Source organism: Cetorhinus maximus, chromosome 4 (assembly GCF_964194155.1).
Source record: "Cetorhinus maximus chromosome 4, sCetMax3.hap1.1, whole genome shotgun sequence".
NCBI classification, from domain to species: Eukaryota; Metazoa; Chordata; class Chondrichthyes; order Lamniformes; family Cetorhinidae; genus Cetorhinus; species Cetorhinus maximus.
The window spans coordinates 11546208-11569730 of NC_135882.1; the positions used below are offsets into that span (position 1 = coordinate 11546208).

General features: G+C 44.4%; 1 protein-coding gene across 4 annotated transcripts in view; it reads left to right on the plus strand.

Annotated features, from left to right (window-relative positions):
• The window catches only part of ofcc1 (orofacial cleft 1 candidate 1), a 322374-nt gene extending 301106 nt beyond the window's left edge, over positions 1 to 21268 (plus strand). For all 4 annotated transcript variants that reach the window (XM_078539931.1, XM_078539933.1, XM_078539934.1 and 1 more), the window contains one exon: positions 18628 to 21268. In XM_078539931.1, the coding sequence (XP_078396057.1) occupies positions 18628 to 18649 (22 nt within the window). In that variant the 3' untranslated portion in view covers positions 18650 to 21268. The remainder of the gene's footprint in view (positions 1 to 18627) is intronic.
• The last annotated feature ends 2255 nt before the right edge of the window (positions 21269 to 23523 follow it).

Consider the following 23523-nt stretch of genomic DNA (forward strand, 5'->3'; position numbering starts at 1 on the left):
TTTCTTGGGGCCCATTTGGTTCCCTTTTAAGTCATCAAGGATGTGTGGGTTATATTATAGGCTTTAAGTGTTGCCCTCATTCTGTTGGTAAGTCAGGTGTGTACTTTGAAATTTCCATTCCATAATCTGAGAATTCTAGGATAAGGTGCTGTAAGTACTTGTAGCTCTTGTTGCACCTGGATGTGTGAGTGTGTAAGAAGGTACACTGGCATATGGTATGCTACTGAAACTTCAGATATCCAACACCTGTGGTATTTTGCTTTTGTAAAAATTCAGAGCCTGGACTAATAATCTAGAGACGTGAGTTGAAATTGCATCGCAGCAGCTGTGGAATTTAAATTGAGCTACTTAAGTAGATATTTAAGTAATAAAAAGCAAGTCTCAGTAATTGTGATGACTCTATGGAGCAGACTGGTTTTGTCACGAAACGGTTAAATTTTATTACAGAGACATTTTCAGCACTTGCACGCTTGACCAGATTGCTCATTGGAAAGATCCTGCCCCCTCGGATTGCCCGCGCTAAGATCTCACTGGTCAGAGCCCCCGCAGTACATCACATGACCTGTGACTGACAGGAGGGAGTGACTATATATCCAGTTACCATAATTCCTCCCCCTTTAGTTTTTTTACAATTCCTCTTTACAGAAAAACACTTAAACAATCCAACAAACATATATATAATTTCAGGTGATTATAAATCAAGTCTCTGTAGTGCTCTTCTTATACAGCTAGAGCGGTATAGATCTACCACTGGAAGTTCCTGAACAGGATCGACAGGATCTGGAGCTGCACTGTGAGACACATTATCAGAACTGGGCAGTTCAGGATTTGGCAACTCTTCTGAAACACCTGGAATGTCTGTTCTAGGCCGATCATACACCTCCGAAGTCGACGGTTCAAGGTTAATCACAGGTTGATCAGCTACCAGAAGGTAAAAAACAGTAAAAACTGGGAAATAAGAATACTGGTCCGAACTTGTCTTGTATCCCTTAAAATAGAACACTAGTAAAACTGTTTTTTTTCCTTCTGGGTAATTGTTGGAATGTCTCTCTGGCATGGGTGTGATCTACATGCTTATGGACAATTCTATCTCCCACTTGTACTTGGAAAAATAATGGACCAGGCTCTGAAACAACGGCTCCTGGAGCCCAGCAGGGTCCACTGTCGAAATTTTGCACGTATACCTTGTCAACTACACTGAATGTGTGAGCTTTACTGTGTATGTCATGGATAAATTTCTGATTACTCTGGTTCTGCGCTAACTACCCCTCTAAATTCGGAAACACCAAGTGTGAACGTGTACGCAGATGACATTTCATTAATAACTCCGACAATGTTGAACCCGTAGTCGAATGCGGTGTTGTACGGTAACTGAAGAGAAACAGGGAAAGTTAAGATTCCAGAGTGCCTTACAATAATTTTTTCATACCAGGCTTAAAGGTTTGTACAGCCCTCTTGCCTAGGCCATTCGATGAGGGAGGCCAAGGGGCTGTTTTAATATGTTGGATTCCATTCAAATCCATAAATTTCTGAAACTTGGTGCTGGTAAAGGCTGTACCGATATCAGAAATGACAATTTCAGGGAGGCCATGTACGCTGAAACAGTGACGTGGCTTCTCGATAGTTGCGTTCAACGTTGGCGATTTGACTTTGTATACATCCATCCATTTTGAATGTGCGTCTACAATTAACAAAAACATTGCACCTAAGAATGGTCCTACATAATCGATATGTAGTCGAATCCAGGGTGGACCAGGCCACTCCCACGGATGTAGGGGAGCTTAAACAGGCAACTTCTGTTGTTGCTGACAGTGGAGACAGTGCTCGACCATGCTTTCAATGTCACTGTCAATGCCTGGCCACCCTACATAGCTCCGCACAAGCATTTTCATCTTTGATATGCCTGGATGCGCACTGTGGAGCTCTGTCAAGAGTGGTTTGTAATGGGACAACAACTCTTGAACCACACAACCCAATTCTGTCTTGACAGCTTAATTCTGTGTGTCTGACATGGAATGGTCTCAATTCCTCAGATACAGGCGAGTTTGGCCTTCCTTGAAAAACGAAGTCCCTGACTTTTGACAATATTGGATCTCCGTTTGCCCAATTTCTAATGTGTTTCGCACGCACAGGCGAACAAAGAACAAAGAACAAAGAAAAGTACAGCACAGGAACAGGCCCTTCGGCCCTCCAAGCCTGCACTGATCATATTGCCCGTCAACTAAAACATTTTGCACTTACGGGGTCCGTATCCCTCTATTCTCATCCTATTCATGTATTTGTCAAGCTGCCTCTTAAACACCACTATCGTACCTGCTTCCACCACCTCCTCTGGCAGCGAATTCCAGACACTCACTACCCTCTGCATAAAAAACTTGCCCTGCACATCTCCTCTATAGTTTTCTCCTCTCACCTTAAATCTATGTCCCCTAGTAATTGACTCTTCCACCCTGGGAAAAAGCTTCTGACTATCTACTCTGTCCATGCCACTCAAAATTTTGTAAACTTCTATCAAGTCGCCCCTCAATCTCCGTCGCTCTAGTGAGAACAATCCGAGTTTCTCCAACCTCTCCTCATAACTAATAACCTCCAGACCAGGCAGCATCCTGGTAAACCTCCTCTGCACCCTCTCCAATGCCTCCATATCCTTCTGGTAATGTGGCGACCAGAATTGCACGCAATATTCCAAGTGTGGCCTAACCAAGGTTCTATACAGCTGCAGCATGACTTCCCAGCTTTTATACTCAATACCCCTGCCAATGAAGGCAAGCATGCCATATGCCTTCCTGACTACCTTATCCACCTGCGTTGCCACTTTCAGTGACCTGTGGACCTGTACACCCAGATCCCTCTGCCCGTCAATGCACTTAAGGGTTCTGCCATTTACTGTATAATCCCTGCCTGCATTAGACCTTCCAAAATGCATTACCTCACATTTGTCCGGATTAAACTCCATCTGCCATTTCTCCGCCCAAGTCTCCAACCGATCTATATCCCGTTGTATCCTTTGACAATCCTCTTCACTATCTGCAACTCCTCCAACCTTAGTGTCATCTGCAAATTTACTAATTAGCCCAGTTACATTTTCCTCCAAATCATTTATGTATACTACAAACAGTAAAGGTCCCAACACTGATCCCTGTGGAACTCCACTAGTCACAGCTCTCCATTCGGAAAAGCACCCTTCCACTGCTACCCTCTGTCTTCTATGACCAAGCCAATTCTGTATCCATTTTGCCAACTCACCTCTGATCCCGTGCAACTTTACCTTATGTACCAGTCTGCCATGAGGGACCTTGTCAAAGGCCTTACTGAAATCCACGTATATAACATCCACTGCCCTTCCATCATCGATCATCTTTGTCACTTCCTCTAAAAACTCGATCAGTTAGTGAGACACGACCTCCCCTTCACAAAACCATGCTGCCTCTCACTAATTTGCTTCCATTTGCTTCCAAATGGTAGTAAATCCTGTCACGAAGAATCTTCTCCAATAATTTCCCTACCACTGACATAAGGCTCACCTGGATTTCCTGGATTATCCCTGCTACCCTTCTTAAACAATGGAACAACATTGGCCATTCTCCAGTCCTCTGGGACCTCACCCGTAGCCAGTGAGGATGCAAAGATTTCTGTCAAGGCCCCAGAAATCTCCTCCCTTGCCTCGCTCAGTACTCTGGAGCAGATCCCATCTGGCCCTGGGGACTTATCCACCTTAATATTCTTCAAGACGCCTAACACCTCTTTTTTGATCTCAACATGATCTAGGCTATCTACACACTCTTGCCTAGATAAATCTATGCTAAGTCCTTCTCTTTGGTGAATACTGATGAGAAGTATTTATTTAGTATCTCTCCCATTTCTTCTGGCTCCACACACAGATTCCCAACTCTGTACCTGAGTGGGCCTACCCTTTCCCTGGCTACCCTCTTGCTTTTTACATATGTATAAAAGGCCTTGGGATTTTCCTTAATCCTGGTTGCCAGTGACTTTTCATGACCCCTTTTAGCCCTCCTGACTCCTTGCTTAAGTTTCTTCCTACTTTCTTTATATTTTCCACGGGCTTCATCTGTTCCCAGCCTTCTAGCCCTTACGAATGCTTCCCTTTTCTTTTTGACTAATCTCACAATATCCTTCATTATCCAAGGTTCCTGAAACTTTCCATGCTTATCCTTCTTCCTAGCAGGAATATGCTGGTCCTGAATTCTTATCAACTGACGTTTGAAAGCCCCCCCATATGTCAGTTGTTGATTTGCCCTCAAACATCCGCCTCCAGTCTAGATTCCTCAGTTCCTGAAGAATCTAAGAAATTCAATAATAGCACTAATTCTTGTGGGAGTACTTACAATACTGGAATGGGAGTATTTACAATGCTATCTGGTAATGGGAGACCGAGTGCACCTGCATTTGCAATGCATAGGCCAGAGCAGTACATAAAAGCATACTCATACATAGATAATGTCAGAACCCAGTGCTGTATTTATGCTGATGCTATTGGTGAAATGGCCTTGTCCTTGCTGAATAATCCTGTTAATGGTTTATGGTCCAACACAAGGGTAAAATGTCATTCATGTAGGTGCTGGTGAATCTTTTTTTACACCAAATACTACTGATAATCCTTTTTCTAACTGGGAATAGCCCTTCTCGGCTTGGGAAAGGGTTCTTGAGACATAGCCAATGGGCCTTTCTGATACATTTTCCATTTTATGTGATAACACAGCTCCTGCACTGTAAGGAGAGGCATCACATGTTAACACCAGCTCTTTCGATGGGTTGTAGTGTACCAATAAACACAACAAATGCAACAATTTCTTTGCTTTCACAAAAGCTTCAACCTGTTGTGAACCTTATGGCCAACGGTGGTTCTTTTTTAGCAGCAGCAGGTGTAATGGTGCCAAAATAGTTGACAGGTTGGGTAAGAAGTGACGATTGTAGTTGATCATACCCAGGAAGGGCTTGAGTGGATGGTGATGGTGTATCTTTTATTACTTTAACTTTACCTTCTACTGGATGCAAACCCATGGCGTCCACCCTGTGACCTAGATAAGTGACTTCTGGTGTTTGAAATGTGCATTTTTCCTTCTTTAACCCTACACCAGTTTCCATGCACCTTCTTAGCACCTCCTCCAGGTTGGCCAAGTGTTCAGCCTTGGTTGACCCATTGATGAGAACATCATCCAAATATACTACCACTCTCCATTGTTCTCTGGAAAATAGCACATGCTGATGAGACTCCGAAGGGTAGATGAGGATACTGATAGAGACCCTTGTGTGTGTTAATAGTCACATATTCTCTCGACGTGCTATCCAGTTCTAATTGTTGGCAGGCGTGGTTCATATCCGATTCCATTGAGGACTTGCCTCCAGCCAGCTTGGCATATAAATCGTCTATCCTTGGAATGGGGTACTTATCTAGGTTTTCTGCCTCATTTGCAGTCAATTTGTAGTCTCCACAGATGTGTATGGTGTGCCTTGACTTAACCATTGGAACTATGGGTGCAGCCCACTCCGAGAATTGAACATGTTGGATGAGGCCCAGCTTTTCTAACCGGCACAGTTCTGCATCCACCTTTTCTGTCAATGTATAAGGCACAGGCCTGGCCTTAAAGAAATGTGGTGTCGTCTGAGGATCAACATGTATCTTGGCGTGCATGCCTTTTAACTCCCCTATTCATCCTGAAAAACCATGTTGTATTTCTTTAGCAGTTCAGAGATTCCATCTGATTTTAGGTGAAATATCTCAGCCCATTTGAGCTTGACCTTTCGTAGCCAATCCTTATCTAAAAGAATAGGTCCCTCCCTTTTCACTATTATTACAGGCAGTTGGGCTGTCTGTCACTTGTAAGAGACTAGGACAGTGGCAATGCCCTTTACTTGAATAGATTCTCCCGTGTAAGTTCTTAATTTAGCAGTTGTCTGCTCCAAAAGTATTGTCTGTCTTCCTTCATTAAGGTACCTGAAAGTGTGCTCTCTTACCACCGTAGTTGAGGCAGCAGTATCCACTCTCATTGTCACTGGCTTCACATTCACTTATACTGGCACTGTAATAGGCTCAGTTTTCACAGCAGTCACAATATAAAAGGAGTAAACATCAGCAGCTTCAGCCTTTGCTGTTCCTGTTACTTATATTATGTTTGCTGTTTTGCAGACTGCTTCAACTTTGTCTGGCATTGCCTAACCAAGTGACGCTTTTTATGACAATAATAGCACTCTGGCTCTTTGAATATAGATGTCCCCTCCACATCTATAGCAATTTTGTCTTGAAACCGATAATGAAATGTTTCTGTTAGGCTTCTAAATGTTTCTCACAGTGGCCATTGAATTGTGCTTTAATTCTGCGGGTCTGATTTTTGCGCCACGCTCAGTGCCAGGCTCCCGCCCAACATGATGTGCGCGCCATTATCCACGTGTTGCAAAGCCTGTGAGTCTGTCACAGCACTTTCCGTGGCGAGGGAGATCTCGAGGGTGTGTTTAAAATCAATATCGATTTTGGCAAGTAATCGGTGCTGAATGGCGTCGTCCTTGACTCCACATACCAAATCAGTCCTGCAACATATTGTTTAAAACGTCTTCAAAGCCACAGTGTTCTGGTAACTGCTTGAGGTTCGCTACACAGGTTGCAATGGAATCTCCCCGGGCCCGAACTCTTGAGCTGAATTTAAAGTGCTGCATCATCGCGGATGGCTTCGGCTGGAAGTGTGTTTTCACTAGGTCCATTAATTCGCTATATGACTTGGAATTGCGCGTACTCGGGTCAGTCAGGTTACCAATCAAGTTATATGTTTTACTGCCACATACACTTCAAAGGATCACTTTCTGCTTTTCTTCGGCGGTTACTTCTTTTGCTACAAAGTAAAATCCGAGGCGCACCACATACTGACTCCAATCTTCAATATTAGCATCGTATGGGTCGGGAAGAAACAGCGGCATGACTGGTGAGTCGTTTTCTTAAAGTTCGATTTACTCACAGTAACAGGGCAAGGTGCAGAGTTGAAGTCGATTTTACCCTCGTCGCCAAAAGTGATGACTCTACGGAGCAGACTGGTTTTGTCAAGAAACAGTCAAACTTTATTACACAGACATTTTCAGTGCTTGCACGCTCGACCAGATCTCTCATCGGAAAAGCGCCCCCCCCCCGCCGGCCTCAGATTGCCTGCCCTAAGAGCTCACTGGTCAGACCCCCCGCAGTACATCACATGACCTGCGATTGACAAGAGGGAGTGACTATACATCCAGTTACCATGGTAATGGTAACCGTGAAACCACCAGATTGTCATAAAAACCCAACTGGTTCACTAATGCTCTTTTAGGAAGGAAAGCTGCTGTCCTTAGCTGGTCTGGCCTACATGTGACTCCAGACCCACAACAACTACCATCAAAAATGGCCTAACAAGCCATTAAATTGTATCAATAAACAATACAGTGGGCTGCAACTGTTCAAAAAGGGGGCTGGCCAATATTTCATGTTTAAGGACAGCAGTGCTTTCTCAGTGCTTTCTCATTGTAGGTCTTTATGAACTGATCTCAAGATGCCTGCTTACAGAGACTGCCTCATGACAGAGGTCACCTGACTATGGAAATCCAGATAGGACATGTAGAACTGATGCATTTCAAAACCCAAACCCCCCATTTTATACAGAGGAAATATACAAACATCCCTTATTTCCTAGCGAACAAAAGACAAATTTGTATGCATGATAATGTGTAACTGAGAGTTACCCAGGTTACCCACTATATACCCACTGTTGTCACGCATTAACAACTGTTTGTTCTACTAGTCAGTCTCTGCTGGGTTGGTGACTTCCAGATCATGTCAGGTTACTGCTTCTCATTGAATCTGGAAGATTTCACATTTTTAATGTCCTTTTTAGTTCCTCATATTTTTCCATGGCTCCATATTGATTCTTCAAGGTGTCTTTTAGGGTTGCAACTTCTTTGTGTGATGTCTCTGCCTGCCGTTTTGCCTGGCTGTACATCTGGTTGAGTTTTTTTTTCAACTCCCGCTTTGTTTTGCCAGCTGTGGAATTGAGGGTCATTATTTCCTCCTGGTAACTTTGTGTCATCTCTAAAGTTTGTTTGTTCAGAACTCACAGAGCTGGGTTCATTGATGACTTCAGTTTGAAGTGCGTTTACAGCAGTATATACTCAGCTTGAACCTTGTGCTTCAAATATTCCAGTTCAGTTCTGATGGGAACATTTTCCTGCAGAGCAGCTTCATTTACCTGCAGCTCGTGCAATTCATTGCACTGATGTGGTCAGCAACCATTTTTGTGCTACACTTGAGTATTGTCTCCCTCTCTCTGGAGTTTTCTGTCTCCCTCATTCTGGAGTCTTTTGTTTCCCTCTCTCAGAGATTTCCTGTTGCCCTCTCTCTAGGATCTTTTGCTGCCCTTTCTCTGTTGGTACAGTCAGGGTTACCAGTCCAAGTTTTAGACTTGCTTCAGCTGAGTGGTCTTTGCATCCCAACTATGATCTGGAATGCTAGATCTTTCTTCTTGCTATTGCATTGTGCTCTCAGACTAATTTGTCCTTTCGATATGAGCATCGTGCCATCATATAACCTCAAACTTAGTTTTGAGGGTTTCATTTTCGGATTGCCATGTTGTGCCATTTTGCACAGGTCTGATATTGCATGAAGCACGTGTCTATTTGACAATGGAGCGATGGCGTAGTGGTATTGTCACTGGACTGGTAATCCAGAGGCCCAGTGTAATGCTCTGGAGGTCTGGGTTTGAATGCCAACACAGCAGATGGTGGAATTTGAATTCAATAAAAATCTGGAATTAAAAGTCTAATAATGACCATCAGACCATTGTTGCTTGTCGTAAAAGTATATCTTGTTCACTAATGCCCTTTAGGGAAAGAAATCTGCCATCCTCACCTGGTCTGGCCTACATGTGACTCCAGACCCAGTGGTTGACTCTTAAATGCCCTCTGAAATGGCCTAGCAAGCCACTCAGTTGTATCAAACTGCTAAAAAGTCAATAAAAAGGAATGAAACCAGACGGACCACCGGGCATCGACCTAGACACTGGAAACGACAACAGCACTCACAGCCCTGTCAACCCTGCAAAGTCCTCCTTACTAACACCTGGGGACTAGTGCCAAAATTGGGACAAAATCTCACAGACTAGTCAAACAACAGCCTGACAAAATCATACTCAGAATCATATCTTACAGGTAATGTCCCAGATGTCACCATCCCTGAGTATGTCCCATCCCACCGGCAAGACAGACCCAGAAGAAATGGTGGCCCAGTGGTATACAGGCAGGAGGGAGTTGTCCTGGGAGTCCTCAACTCTGGACCCCATGAAGTCTCATGGCATCAGGTCAAACATAGTCAAGGAAACTTCCTGCTGATTACCACGTACTGTTTCCCCCCCACTTAGCTGATGAATGAGTACTCCTTCATGTTAAACATCACTTGGAGGAAGCACTGATAGTGACAAGGGTGCAGAGTGTACTCTGGGTGGGGGACTTCAACATCCATCACCAAGAGAGGCTCAGTAGCACCACTACTGACTGAGCTGGCCGAGTCCTAAAGGACATAGCTGCTAGACTGGGTCTGCAGCAGGTGGTGAGGGAACCAACAAGAGGGAAAAACATATTTGACCTCATCCTCACCAACCTGATATCAAGAAATAGCTGAAGGTACTGGATACTGCAAAGGCTAGGGCCCTGACACTATTCCAGCAACAACACTGAAGACTTGTGGTCCAGAACTTGCCGCGTCCCTAGCCAAGCTGTTTTAGTACAGTACAACACTGGAATTTACCTGGCAATTTGGAAAATTGCCCAGGTATGTCCTCAAAAAGCAGGACAATTCCAACCTGGCCAATTACCGCCCCTTCAGTCTACTCTCGATCATCAGTAAAGTTTTGGAAGGGGTCATCAACAGTGCTATCAAGTGACAATTGCTTAGCAATAACCCAATCACTGACACCCAGTTTGGCTTCCGCCAGGGTCATTCAGCTTCTGACCTCATTACAGCCTTGGTTCAAACATGGATAGAAGGGCTGAACTCCAGAGATGAGGTCAGAGTGACAGCCCTTGACATCAATGCAGCATTTGACTGAGTGTGGCATCAAGGAGCCCTAGCAAAACTGGAGTCAATGGGAGGGGGAAAACTCTCTGCTGGTCGGAGTCGTACCTAGCACAAAGGAAGATGGTTGTGGTTGTTGGAGGTCAATCACCTCAGTTCCAGGACATCACTGCAGGAGTTCCTCAGGGTAGTGCCCTAGGCCCAAGCATCTTCAGTGCTTCATCAATGACCTTCCTTCATCATAAGGTCAGAAGTGGGTATGTTCACTGATAATTGCACAATGTCCAGAACCATTTGTGACTCCTCAGATACTGAAGCAGTCCATGTCCAAATGCAGCAAGACCTGGACAATATCCAGGCTTCAACTGATTAGTAGCAAGTAACATTCATGCCACACAAGTGCCAGGCAATGACCATCTCTAACAAGAAAGAATCTAACCATTGCCCTTTGACATTCAATGGCATTACCATCACTGAATCCCCCACTATCGACATCCTGGGGGTTACCATTGACCAGAAACTGAACTGGACTAGCCATATAAATACTGTGGCTACGACAGCTGCTCAGAGGCCAAGAATCTTGTGGCAAGTAACTTATCTCCTGACTCTCCAAAGTCTGTCCACCATCTACAAGGAACAAGTCAGGAGTGTGATGGAATATTCTCCACTTGCCTGGATGAGTGCAGCTCCAAAAACACTCAAGAAGCTTGACACCATCCAGGACAAAGAAGCCCGCTTGATTGGCACCCCTTCCACAAACACTCACTCCCTCCACCACTGATGCACAGTAGCAGCAGTGTGTACCATCTACAAGATGCACTGCAGAAACTCACCATGGCTCCTTAGGCAGCACCTTCCAAACTCACAATCGCTACCATCTAGAAGGACAAGGGCAGCAGAGAGATGGGAACACCACCACCTGGAAGTACCTCTCCAACCCACTCACCATCCTGACTTGGAAATATATCACCGTTCCTTCACTGTCTTGGGTCAAAATCCCGGAACTCCCTCCCTAACAGCACTGTGGGTGTACCTACACCAGAGGGACTGTAGCGGTTCAAGAAGGCAGCTCACCACCACCTTCTCAAGAGCAATTAGGAATGGGCAATAAATGCTGGCCTCCCAGTGACACCCACACCCCATACATGAATAAAAAATAACTTGATACTCTCCTTCTGCGGCCATCATTGTAACAGCCACAAACCATTTCTCACCTACACACTTGACAGAATCAACCTGTCATATGGTGTGTAGCGCTTCATCAGAAACTTCTGCTGATATCTCTCCAGTGACCATCTGTATAGGCTTATTTTGCTTTCATCTTGCCAAATACTTGTGTGTGAAATGGTTTTACTTCTTGCAGTTAAAACACTGCTTTTCACAGGCTGGGCAATCTTTTTCCTCTGTTGCTGTTCTCAGCAATATTTTCATCCTGTCCTTTGTTTGCGATTGCTCTGCTCTTTCAACCTGGAATATCCCTCAGGAGAATGTATCTCCTCATTTGCTCTGCTATACATGTGCTCTTTTTTACAACTTCTGCATTTCTATACACTTCTATCACCCTCTTGAGCATCAGTTTCTCGCCTTGCAGTAGACTTTCTCTCACCAATGGGTCTCATATGCCTGAGACTAATCTATCTTTAATCAGATGATCCATTAGCTGTCTGAATTCACAGGATTCTACAAGCTGTGTTACTGTAGTCACATACTGTTCAATAGTTTCCTTTTCACCTTGAGCTCTAATGTTGAATACATAACGTTCATATGTAACACTCACTCAGGGTTCAAAGCATTCATTCAAGGTTTCCAATTCTCTGCTGACTTTTTTCTTTGTTCATCACTTAGATTTAGAGCGGTATACATCTTGCAGCAGTCCCTCCCCAGCAGTGTTAGAAGTGCGGGTACTCTTATTGGTTCCGACTTGTTAATTAAACCTGTTGCTCGCTCATAGTTTTGCCATTGTGAGTAGAAAAACTGCCAATTCTGCCACATGTTGCCCTTCATTTTGGCAGGAGCTGGGAGGGGGGAGTTTACAGCAGCCATTTTACTCACTCAGTATTTCACTTGCAGCTTTTGGTACACCCTTCTCCTTGTCCTTTTTTAGCAGCTTTTAGCAGAGTTGAACATTCCCGTGTGCCTGTCTGAGCTGAGTCTTCTCTGCAGCATTTCCAGGATTTTTAAAAACTCTATTTTATCTCCACTTCCTGACACCATGTTTCATGTTTAAAGACAGCAAAGCTTTCTCAGTGCTTTCTCATTGTAGGCCTTTACTGAACTGATCTCAAGATGTATGTATGCTTCAGAGACTGCCTCATGGTAGAGGTCACCTGACTATGGAAATCCAGATGGGACAGGTAGAACTGATGCATTTCAAAACCCAAACAACCACCAACTTCTCAAGGGCAGTTAGGGTTAGCCGTGCCTGCAATGTCCACATCCTGTGAATGAATAAATAAATATGTTAATTGATGCCATATGATGCTAATCAAGTTCAGTCAGCAAAATACAAAACAGCTCACACAAAAACTATACAAATGGGCTTCTCTATCTGAAAGAAATTAGATTTTACCATGGACTCTTGTGGCTATAACCAAACAAATCAGGAAGTTAAATTATTTACATATAATTTAACAATGCAATGCTGTAATGTGCCAACAAATGGTTTTTAAATGTTCAGCACAGCTTAATTCAATTAAGATTAGTGGCTTTATCCTTCTTTTTGGGGTAATAAATTTGTTAGATTCCAATACGTAAAGAACTCACAAAGCATATTAATGGTTAATGAAGTGCAATTAATGGGATGGGTCAGTTGTAATGAAGAGCAGTACTCGGCAACATAGCTAGCAGTATATTGAGAACCTGCCAAATCCATAGATGGCATGGTAAACAGCAAAAAGAAATAAATATCACAGATGTTTTATTATTAAAGACAATTTAAACAAAAATGTGTGTGCTCCTCTCTTGTACATTTAACATCAGCGTGGAGCATTACAAAAATATGATTTAACGTAAATGTGTGGTTACATGTATTGAATAACCTTATCTTTATTACAAATTATTCCACTGATTTAGATGGAGATAGGGGGAAGAGAAGAGGTTATGAGGCAGTGTTTGCAACTCTTTAACTCTCGGATTGCTCTATATACAGCAGGAGAGGTTACGGGGAAATATAATAGTATCATTTGGTGATAGCTCAAGTAACCTTATCGACCCACCCCAGCTTCCATGGGTCTCTAAAGTGGGCAGGGTTGGATTTGGCGCTGTACTGGTGCAGCCCTGTCTCTCATCCACTGTACCTTTGCGCGTGGTTGCCTGTTGAGAACACAGGGTTGCTTCATTAACTTGATCGCGTACTTAAGAAGTTGGTCAGAAAGAAAGATGGAAAGGGCAAAGGCGAACAGCGCAGGGAAAGAGACTGAGCCATGCCAGGCCATGTCACCTTGTCCAGAACAGTAGAATTAGATGGTCTGTACTTCAGGAGAGATCAGTTCAAAATTAATCTGTTGAAACGTATTTCAGTGAGCATGTGGCCAATCTATGGGACAAGTATCTCCACAGAAATATGATGGAAGCAGTTAGTATTGACTCATTCCGATGCCAAATTAAATAGATTTCTTCCAGAAACTAACATTTTGGGATACGATATCTGAGCAATTGCAGAAATGACTTGCGGTAAGTATTCCAAGCTCGGGAGGAGAAAGGTGACATTGGTCCCGTGGTTCACAAAGCTCTGATTCGCTGAGGGATTTCCTCACGTCATTTCTGGGCCTGTTGTAGACTAATTGATGGAAATCGATTCCTCTGATGTGGAAACGGATCCTTATTGCTGTATCATGTGACTACCAGGCTGCTAAGAGGCAAACTATGTCTTTTTCTTGTCTAGCAGCTCCCAACTGAAAACAGGAAAAGAAGTAAATGCAAAGAGATGGAGAGAGGGCTCTCCGCCACGTCGAAAGGCTGCCAGGTAAACCCTGGCAACCTCCCAGTGGCCTCCAGTGGGGGCGGGTGGGGGCTCTTTTTTTGGCTACTCTTCGGCCTCCAGTGGCAATGTCCATCCTTATGGTAATGTCACAACCTGTCCTCATCAATGCCATCACCCCATCCCCCTCACCCCTTGTCTGACAGGACCCAGCACCCCCTGACCCCACTTACCTGACTGTGAAGGTGGGTGCCCATCAAAGTGCGCACTTCCTCCAGGTGCAGTCCCAGCATTGGCCACCGCCCCTAATGGCGCTGCTGAGGCAACTCTTCGCGGTTCATTAATTAATTGGCTGCCGCTGACAAGATGCGGCCCTGGATCCCGCTGATCGCTAAAGCGGGGTCACGGCCCTGTTTTCGGTCCCGATGGTGGGACCCCTGCATTAAATTCAGCACGGGTTCTTGTAGGGGTATCTCGGGTTTGGAGTATGAATTATATATAACTGCGGCCTATATATGTGTCAATACAGTAAGATCAAATTGAATTAAAGGAAAAGAGGAACAAAAGGAAGAGATTCCTTTGGTTAGATTAAGGGAGTAAAATATCTTCTGTTGGTAACTTTAGCCAGAATGCTGGTAAAGGGGAACTTTATATGCATGCAAACTTTTTCTCTAAAATTATTGACAAGATCATTTTTCTGCATTACTGTCTGTACACCTATCAAAATACAGACAGCAAATGGCAAACAGCTAGAACTTACAAGTCGGTCTATAATAATTGCTCCAGTAATCGCTTAGATTGTCAAGAAGTCATTATGACTTCTCCTTCTCAGGTAGTTCCTCGGGATCGAGGATGACTTGCTGCCACTCTGGTTCCATGGGATCGGAGATGGTTGATAAGTCCAATGAGTGATCTGCAGACTGCCACATGTGGGGCAGGTGGTGCTTGAAGGTTTGGGTAGTTGGGTTGTTTGGAAGTTTGCGCACTACCTCCGATGCCTCAACCTCGTCTCTCTTTGTTCCCGATAGAATCTCTCCACGTGTTCAGTACCTCCCCAGATGACCCTTCTTCATTTTGGCTGGTGCAGGGAAGTGGGGGCTTTCCTTTTTGAGCACTCTCCGGTCCCCGGCAACAATGTCCACCCCTGTGGCAACGGCGCCACCTGTCTGTCCTCACCAGCACCATCACCCTATTCCCCCTCACCGGGACCTGCTAAACTGGCCCACAGCATCCCCAGAGCCCACTTACCTGGTTGTGAGAGTGGACGCCCATCAAAGTGTGCTCTTCCACCAGATGCAGTCCCAAGAGTGCACACCACAAACCAGAGTCTCCCATGATTCAGCAGGGATATTTGAACTCTTCAGGGATGCTTAGACGACATCCCTAAAGCATTTCCATTATCCTCCTGGGGTCTCCTGCCACAATTAAGTTCTGAGTAGAGCAGTTCCATTGGATGTCTGGTGTTAGGCATGTGAACAACATGTCTGGTTTTGAGTGATTAGCACCTCGATGCTGGACAAGTTGGCTTGGGAGAGGATGCTGCTGTTGGACCACCTTTCTTGCCCCCGGATTTGGAGGATCTTGCGAAGGCACCGCTGGTGGTTCTTCTCCAGTAATTTGAGATGCTTGCTGTAGGTTGTCCAACTCTTTGAAGCATATAGGAGCACGGGGATCACTGGTGCTCAGTAAACCATGACCTTAGCCTTGAGTTGCAGGTCCTTGTCCTCAAATACTCGTTTCCTCAGTTGGTCGAATGCTGAGCTGGCACATTGGAGGTGATGATGAATTTTGTCGTCTATGTCTGCCTTTGTCGAGAGGAGGCTCCCAAGATATGGAAACGGTCCACATTTTCCAGGATCTAATCATTGACCTTAATCTAAGGCGGGAGGTGCTTTGCTGTGGGAGCTGTTTGGAAGAGGACCTTAGTTTTCCGGGTGTTTAGTGAAAGGCCCATTTTCTCATATGCTTCAGTGAAGGAGTCAAGAATGACCTGGAGCTCAGTCTCTGACTGAACGCACACACACGCTGCTTGGGCTGCTTTGACTGAGCAATCTTAATGTAAAAAAGATAAAACCAACACCGCCGGAAAAAAAATGCTACAAGCCACCAGGTCAGAATAACAACAACAACAATTTGCATTTAGATAACATATTGTCCCAAAATGTCCCAAAGGTAAAAACACAATATTGCAGTTGCTGGAAATCTGAAATCAAGACAAAGTGCTGGAAATGCTCAATGGCTCAGGCAGCACCTGTGAGGATGGAAAGAGAGTTATTGTTTCAGGTTGAGGACATTTTATCAGAACTGATGTGGTGATATTAGGACAGGTGACCAAAAACTTGGTCACAGAAGAAGGAAAGCAATTCGTTTCACCTAGAGGTAGGAAGGCTCTGTAAAAGTAGGATGGAGAGTTGCTCAAGATGGGGAATTTCAATCAAGTGTAAATTGGGAAAATCCAAGTAATTTGGAATTTGTGTTTTTTTTTAAAGAAGACTTTTTTTTTATAGAGTGCCTTTCACCACCACTGGACATCTCAAAGCAGTGTATAGCCAATGATGAACATTTGAAATGTAGTCACTATTGTAATGTAGGAAATATGGCAGCTGATTTGTGCACTGCAAGCTTTCAAAACGGCAATGATAATGACTGGATAATTCATTTTTATTACGTTGATTAAGGATAGTTTGGCATGGTTTTTCAGCCAAGAATGCATAATGAGGCTTGGCCAAGAGCCCAGAAATCCATGGGTTGAAACACCTGAGTCCCAGGGACAACATTGTTTGATTGACAGCTCTGGCTTTCTGACCTATGCTGTCAATTGCGAAGTGCACATTTACACAAGATAATGAGGTTTCACGTGCTTGCAGTTTCAGCTATTAAAACTTTATGGGGTCTGGATGATTGACACTTGTATTGTTAACAAACTTTGTTTTCAAAAAGTGGAAATTTATCAATGAGTCACTTTTTTAAAGCTTTTTTTATACAATCATTTGTCATTATAGGACTCATTGGGCAGGATCTCTAGGTCAGCGAGCGAGGGCAGGGCCCGCTTGCCGATGCGTAAAATGACACGGGATGACGTCGGGCGGAACTCCCGAAGTCACCCCGCGTCATTTCAATTTTCAGGTCAGCGGGGCCTGAATCAGCTGTGCGCCCGCCGACCTGTCAACGGCCTATTGAGGCCATTGACAAAGTCATTGGGCACATTAATGGACCTGCCCGTCCAACCTTAGGGTTGGCGGGCAGGCCGGGAGCCTTGGCGGGCTTAAGACAAAACATGAAACCTTATCCACAGGCGGGATGAGGTTTCATTGCTGAGTCAAAAAATTAAGAGACACTTTTAATTAACGTTATGTCTATGTCCCAACTCATGTGACATTGTCATATGAGGGGACATGGATGGTGAATTAAATTTTCACTGCAGTACCATTTTTACTTTGGCACTGATCTCCCTGAGGCAGAACTTAGTATCAGGGAGGTTGGAGCGCTCCTTCACACACATGCGCGAAGGGGCACACTTCCGATTTTAAGAGTCCTCCTCCACCAGCACAGGAAGGGCATAGCGCTTCCCTGCGGACGCCATGCTGGGCGGGTCTTAATTTGCCCGCCCACTAAAAATGGCAGTGCACCCCCGATTGGGTGCACCGATTGGAGGGCTGCCTACCCACGCCCGCTCCCGCACATCCCCCTGGACTGGGGGGAAAATTTTGCCCTATGAAATGCAATCCCTATTGTATTGTAGGAAACACAGCAGCCAATTTGCACACAGCAAACTCCCTCAAAAGTCAAAGTGATAATGAATGGATAATCTGTTTTAGTGATGGAGGGATAAAACAGACACCAAGGCTAACTCTCCTGCTCTTCTCTGAAATAATGCCATAGGGGAGATCTTTTATGTCCGGATTGGGGAGCAGACAGAGCACCAGTGTGATGTCTCATCCAAAGAATGGCGTCTCTAACGGTGCCGCACACCCCTCAGTGTTGCAAAGAAGTGTCAGCCTGGATTTTGGTGCTCAAGTCTCTGGAGAAGGATGAGAATACACACCTTTCTGACTCAGAGGGAAGAATGCTACCAGCTGAGCTGCAAATGACAGCATTAGTTCTGTATAAAGTAAGCCCAGAAGCAGATAATCCATGCCCTGGCCTTAAGTCGAGCATTCATTTGGCCTTCGTTTGGAGCGGAGTCTCAGCCACACTCTTCCCCTTTTCCCCATGCATCCGCCATAGAGGACGAGATGCATTTGGGGGAGGGGAATCCCTCACGCTGGGAAGTCCCATATCCTTGACCTCATGGGGGCCTAGTTGGACCTTCAGAGGCCAGTAGATGTAGAGGGTGGTTTTGAGGTCCATCATGGCAACCCAGGCTGAGGATAGTGCCAGGGCCTGGGACCACCACAAAGCAGCAGAATTGTTGCAAGGGTTATCCCAATTACCTGCCAAATGTTCACAAATGATCCATGGAAACCGTAGGGAAAGGCATGGTCATGAAGCCATGGCACAAAAAGGGAGAAACCCTGTGGAAGTTAATAAAGTACATCCATTGTTTTACATCATTTGCAAGAAAAGGTTAAGTACTTTTGTATTTGTGGAAAGTGCCAGTGCCATTCTTTGCATTTTTGCCATTTACGGTTCCTGAATTGCGAATCTCTTTTGTTTTTTTTTCCAGATGCAATGCCAGAAGACCTTAAAGCCTGATAACTACAAGGAATAAGGTTGAACATCACTTGTGAATGTCTGGATTTATCTTGGGAAACATTTTGTTCACCTTTGTAAATTTTCTCTGATTATTTTCTCAAGCTGTGAATTTCTTGATGTAAACATTCATTCATGTTCATGCTAATCACTACGGGAACAGACAACAAGCCCATATCAAAAGAAACCAAGGCACTGGGGAATTCAGAATGCATAGTGGGTGATGTTAATCTATTTACAAACAACAACAAAAACACAATGTACTAGGGAGCTTTTCTTATAACTATTTGATTTAAGACTTTATTTCGAATTCTGCTTTGGAAGGTTTTTCAAACTTTGGGCATCAGTTCAATTTGCCATCTTCTGATAGGCTCCTGTTTCATTCTGTTGAATACATAAATGATACCTTTGTGAGATGGAGTATCATTGCAAATTAAATTACCTAAAATGAAATTGATTTCATATTTAAGCAGTAAATATGAACATGAATGTGACAAAAATGCCTGTAGGTATTTGGAGCATATGTTCGAAAGCAATAATTTATTTATTTCCATGTGTACTATGGCAGGGAATTGAAGACAAGCTCTTTGATAGAGATGGCTAGTTGATTAAGCCGTGGGGCAAGGGTAGCTCTCCTATCTCTGAGTCAGAAGGTTGTGGCTTCAAGCCCCACCCTGGACACTGGGCTACATAATCCCTTCTGACACTCCAGTGCAGCATTGAGGGAGTGCTGCACTGACAGAGGTGCCATCTTTTGGATGGAGATAAAAGACCCCATTGTACTATTTGGAAAAGAGTTTTCCTCAGCCTCCTGACTAATAGATTCTCCCTTGACCAACATCAGAAAAATCAGAATATCTGGCCATTATCTCATTGCTGTTTATGGGAGCTTGCTGTGTGCAAATTGGCTGCTGTGTTTTTTACATTACAGTGACTTCAGTTTGGAAATGCTACATTGGTTGTAAAGCACTTTGGGATCCCCTGAGGTTGTGAAAAGGTGCTATATGAACGGAAGCCCATTTATTGTTCCCAGATTTGGAGAAAAAGCTGTGTGAAGTGTAGTAGAGCACACTGATCAATGAGCTTTGTGCTACTGTGCTCGCAACCTACAACAGGAAGGACTCAGACCAGAAAAAAATAACAAGAGAAAAGCAAAGTTAGTTGTTGATGTGATTATATTATTGTTTGACTGACTTCAACTTATTCTTAGTGGATTCTGGTAGAAAAAAATGAAGAAAGCATGGGAATAAGAATAATTACAAGAGAAGTGTACTCATGATTTTGGATCATTAAAATTTGCTCAATCTTAGTTCACTGGTGCAACATAAATTATTTATTGTGTTATAATATTTCTGTGACTGCACCTTTGCATTTAAAATTTAGCAGACAAACAAGGAGGTTTCTACTAGAAAAGAAATGGTGTTTTAATGCCGCAATTATGGAATTTCTTCAGCCTGAAGGGTGAATTACTAGAAAATTAGTCCTGTGTCATGAAGTTGGCTTACTTTACCAGCAACTTCCCAATAATTTATCTGATAATTTACCGTGTTTTTGCAATATTTAGACAGCATGAATTAATTGCTTTGAATAATTTGGAATTTAATTTTAGCTGTTGTGGCATTCATGATATTGGGTTAACTGAGATCACACACATGATTACCTTGTACACCTAGAGATGCGTTATCTGACGCTATGTGACCTCCGTTAAGGCCTAAGATCTCCATAGCAACTGCGGGCGGTTAGTGCAAATTAACAGGCATGCATCTCCCATCATTTTCCATCCTTTGAAACCAGCACACAGGAAATCGCAGAGAGTAAATGCAAAACAGCGTGGATGCTGGAAATCTGAAATAAGAGTAGAAAATGCTGAAAGAACTTGCCAGGTCTGGCAATATCTGTGAAGAGGGAAACAGAGTTGACACTTCGAGTCTCTCCTTTGGAACTCCGGTCCGCAGAGAGTGCACCATTCATTTTCCAATGGCTGCTGAGTATGAGACTCTACTAATGGTGCAGGGGTCTCAAGAAAATTTAGCCCACTAAACCCCTGTTCTAGTCAGCAGACATGATACATGTAAGAAGACCTGATAATTATGTAGCACCTCACCCATAATTCTCAGAAATGCTCAGAAAGCCTCACCTACAGTGAAGCATTTTTGCTGCACACTAACACTTACCTAAGGACGGATTGCATTCATTGCATGCACAGCAGGATCCCACAAATGGAAATCAATCAAACAGCCAGATGTCTTTGGCCATGTTGGCTAAGAGTAAAGGAGAAATGTCAAATATGGGATCATTACTGCCCATTTGAACCAGAAAATTTAGGCAGAGAGGGTTCTGGCTAAATGATCCAATTCCTCCTCAATATGCTCAGGACCCGGGCCAGTGACTTTGGACAATTAAATCCAACCTTGCTTCTTTGTTGGTTCAAGATTTCATTCAACTTCTATAACTAGGATATATTTGAATTGTGTGGAAAAAAAATAACATTTGGATAATAATGCATAATGCAGTCAGTTGGTAAAATGTTTATGGGTTTTGTCCTTTAGGAGGTTGGTTTTATTTTAAAATCTTATTTCAGGAGGTAAGCACAATGCTTTCAGTAATTTTCTACATTCCAACATTGACTATGGGTGGATTTTATGGAGTTGTGGGGTGCAGGGAGGAGGTTACCTGGATTTACCTGGACTTAAAAGTCCATCAGCACCATGCCATCCAGAAACCTGACTGCCCCAAAGCAATAGTGCACTAGTGGCAACCTGAATTGATTCAGGATGGGACTTCTGCCCCCAACTGGGAGGAAGTCCCGTCTTAGAGAGCTGCCGGCGAATCTGATTAGCTGGCGGCTCTGTAGCCCTAGCAGTGCCAGGATGAAGTAGTGGCCACTGCTAGGGCTACAAGCTGTCCCTAAGATGAAGAGTGAAGGATCCCCAGCTTCAGGTAAGTCAGGGATTTTGGTTTGGCCTGCCTGGCAGAGCCCAGCAAGATGTGGGTGGGGGGGGCCATGTTTCAGAGGCCAGGAGCAAGGCTTAAAGAGGGGTACAATCTGGTGGGGGGGTGGGGGAGGTGGGGGGAACTGTCTCAGGTGGGCATGGGGCACCCCCAAAGGAGGCACCCGCTTTCCTGCCCACCGCAGTCAGTGCAGTGAAAGCTGCCGGGCTGCCTGCTTTGCCTCCGCATTCCCCTGCCACATGTATTATAGCAGTGGAGGTGGAATGAGGTCCTTAAGCGGCCATTTAGGAGCCTCAATAGGCGCCAAGGGTGGGCAGGCTGCCTGACACCTTACTTGCCCACCATAATTTGGGAGGTAGATCGGGGGTGGGGGTGGTGACCGGGTAGGTGGCAGGCTGACCAGCTGTTTTATTTTATGAGCCCCCCTCCTCCCCCCCCACGGCACCTTCAAATACAAGGCGGGGGCTGTAAAATCCACCCCTAAACTTCAAAAGTACTTCATGGGCTGTAAAGCGCTTTGGGATGCCCTGAGGGCCATGAATGGTGCTATATGAAGGCAGGTTTGTTATAATCCACAGGTCCCGTTACAGCGCTCCTGTTTGCTGTCAAGCACTAAAGCGTAGGTAATGATAAAACCTCATTACTACATGCACAGCCATGGGGTAAAACTCCTGTGTAATCTTTGCGTCCTTGAGTGGAGTAACAGAGAATCCAAATTGATCGCTTCATCAAAAATAGCTAACACAATTTCTCCTCCAGTTCTGAACCGGGAGCAGAACAAACAAAAGGCTCCTAAAGTCACCAATCCCGAGAGTGAGGGGATATCAATAATCTACTCAATGGGCATACTTGAAACTGGCTAATATTCTGGCTGCTTGATTGGTATTGAGTTTTTGCCTGATGGCTGGAGAACAGTCTAATGAACTATCCCACAAATCACGGTTTAATGTGAATCTGCTTATACATATTGCTTAATTAAAAGTTGTGATCTTATTAACATGTGCTTTGGCACTGCAGATGTAATCTTCCCGTCTCATCCCTGTGAATAGAACTAGGCTGTAAAAGTTTTATAGATGGCCTTGCCTATTAAATCGTACCTCTTAAGAAGCTGTCATTTAATATGAGTTTTTCCTTCTCCCTTTTTCTGCATAGCTTTTGTCTTTGGAGTGGGAGGATGGGGGCTTGTAGTCTCAGGAGGCACCACACTCCATGTTATAAGTAGTAACAAGTTCAATTCCCAGTTGGAGGCGATTGCAATGTTCAATTATCTCTGTTGGTGAAGTTTTATCCACTTTAGCTTTGGGTAATTTTGACCTTGTGTGCTGGTGTAAAACAGGGCCAATTTCCACCATCAGGGTGAGGGAAGAAGCTGGCAGTAGTGGAGCAGCTGCCCATTACACCCCTGGTCCCATTTTACACTCCGATGAGGGCAATGAATGGTCTAGATGCCCCATTGCACTGGCGCACATTCCCAGTCTGGGAAGTCTGGGCCATTCTATTGTTCCCAATAAATCACGGAATCACAGAATCTTAATGGCACAGAAGGAGGCCATTCGGCCCATTGTGTCTGTACTGGCTCTCCAAATGAGCATTGTGACCTAGTGCCGTTGCCCTGCCTTTTCCCCGTACCTCTGCACATTGTTTCTATTCACATGATCATCTAATGCCCTCTTGAATGTCTCGATTGAACCTGCCTCCACCTCACTTCCAGGCAGTGCATTCCAGACCTGAACCATTCGCGGTATGAAGAAGCTTTTTCTCACCTCGCATTTGCTTCTTTTGTAAATCACTTTAAACCTGTGCCCTCTCGTTCTCGATCTTTATATGAGTGGGAACAGTTTCTCCCTATCCACTCTGCCCAGCCCCCTCATGATTCTGAACATCTCCATCAAATCTCCTCTTAGCCTTTTTCTCTCCA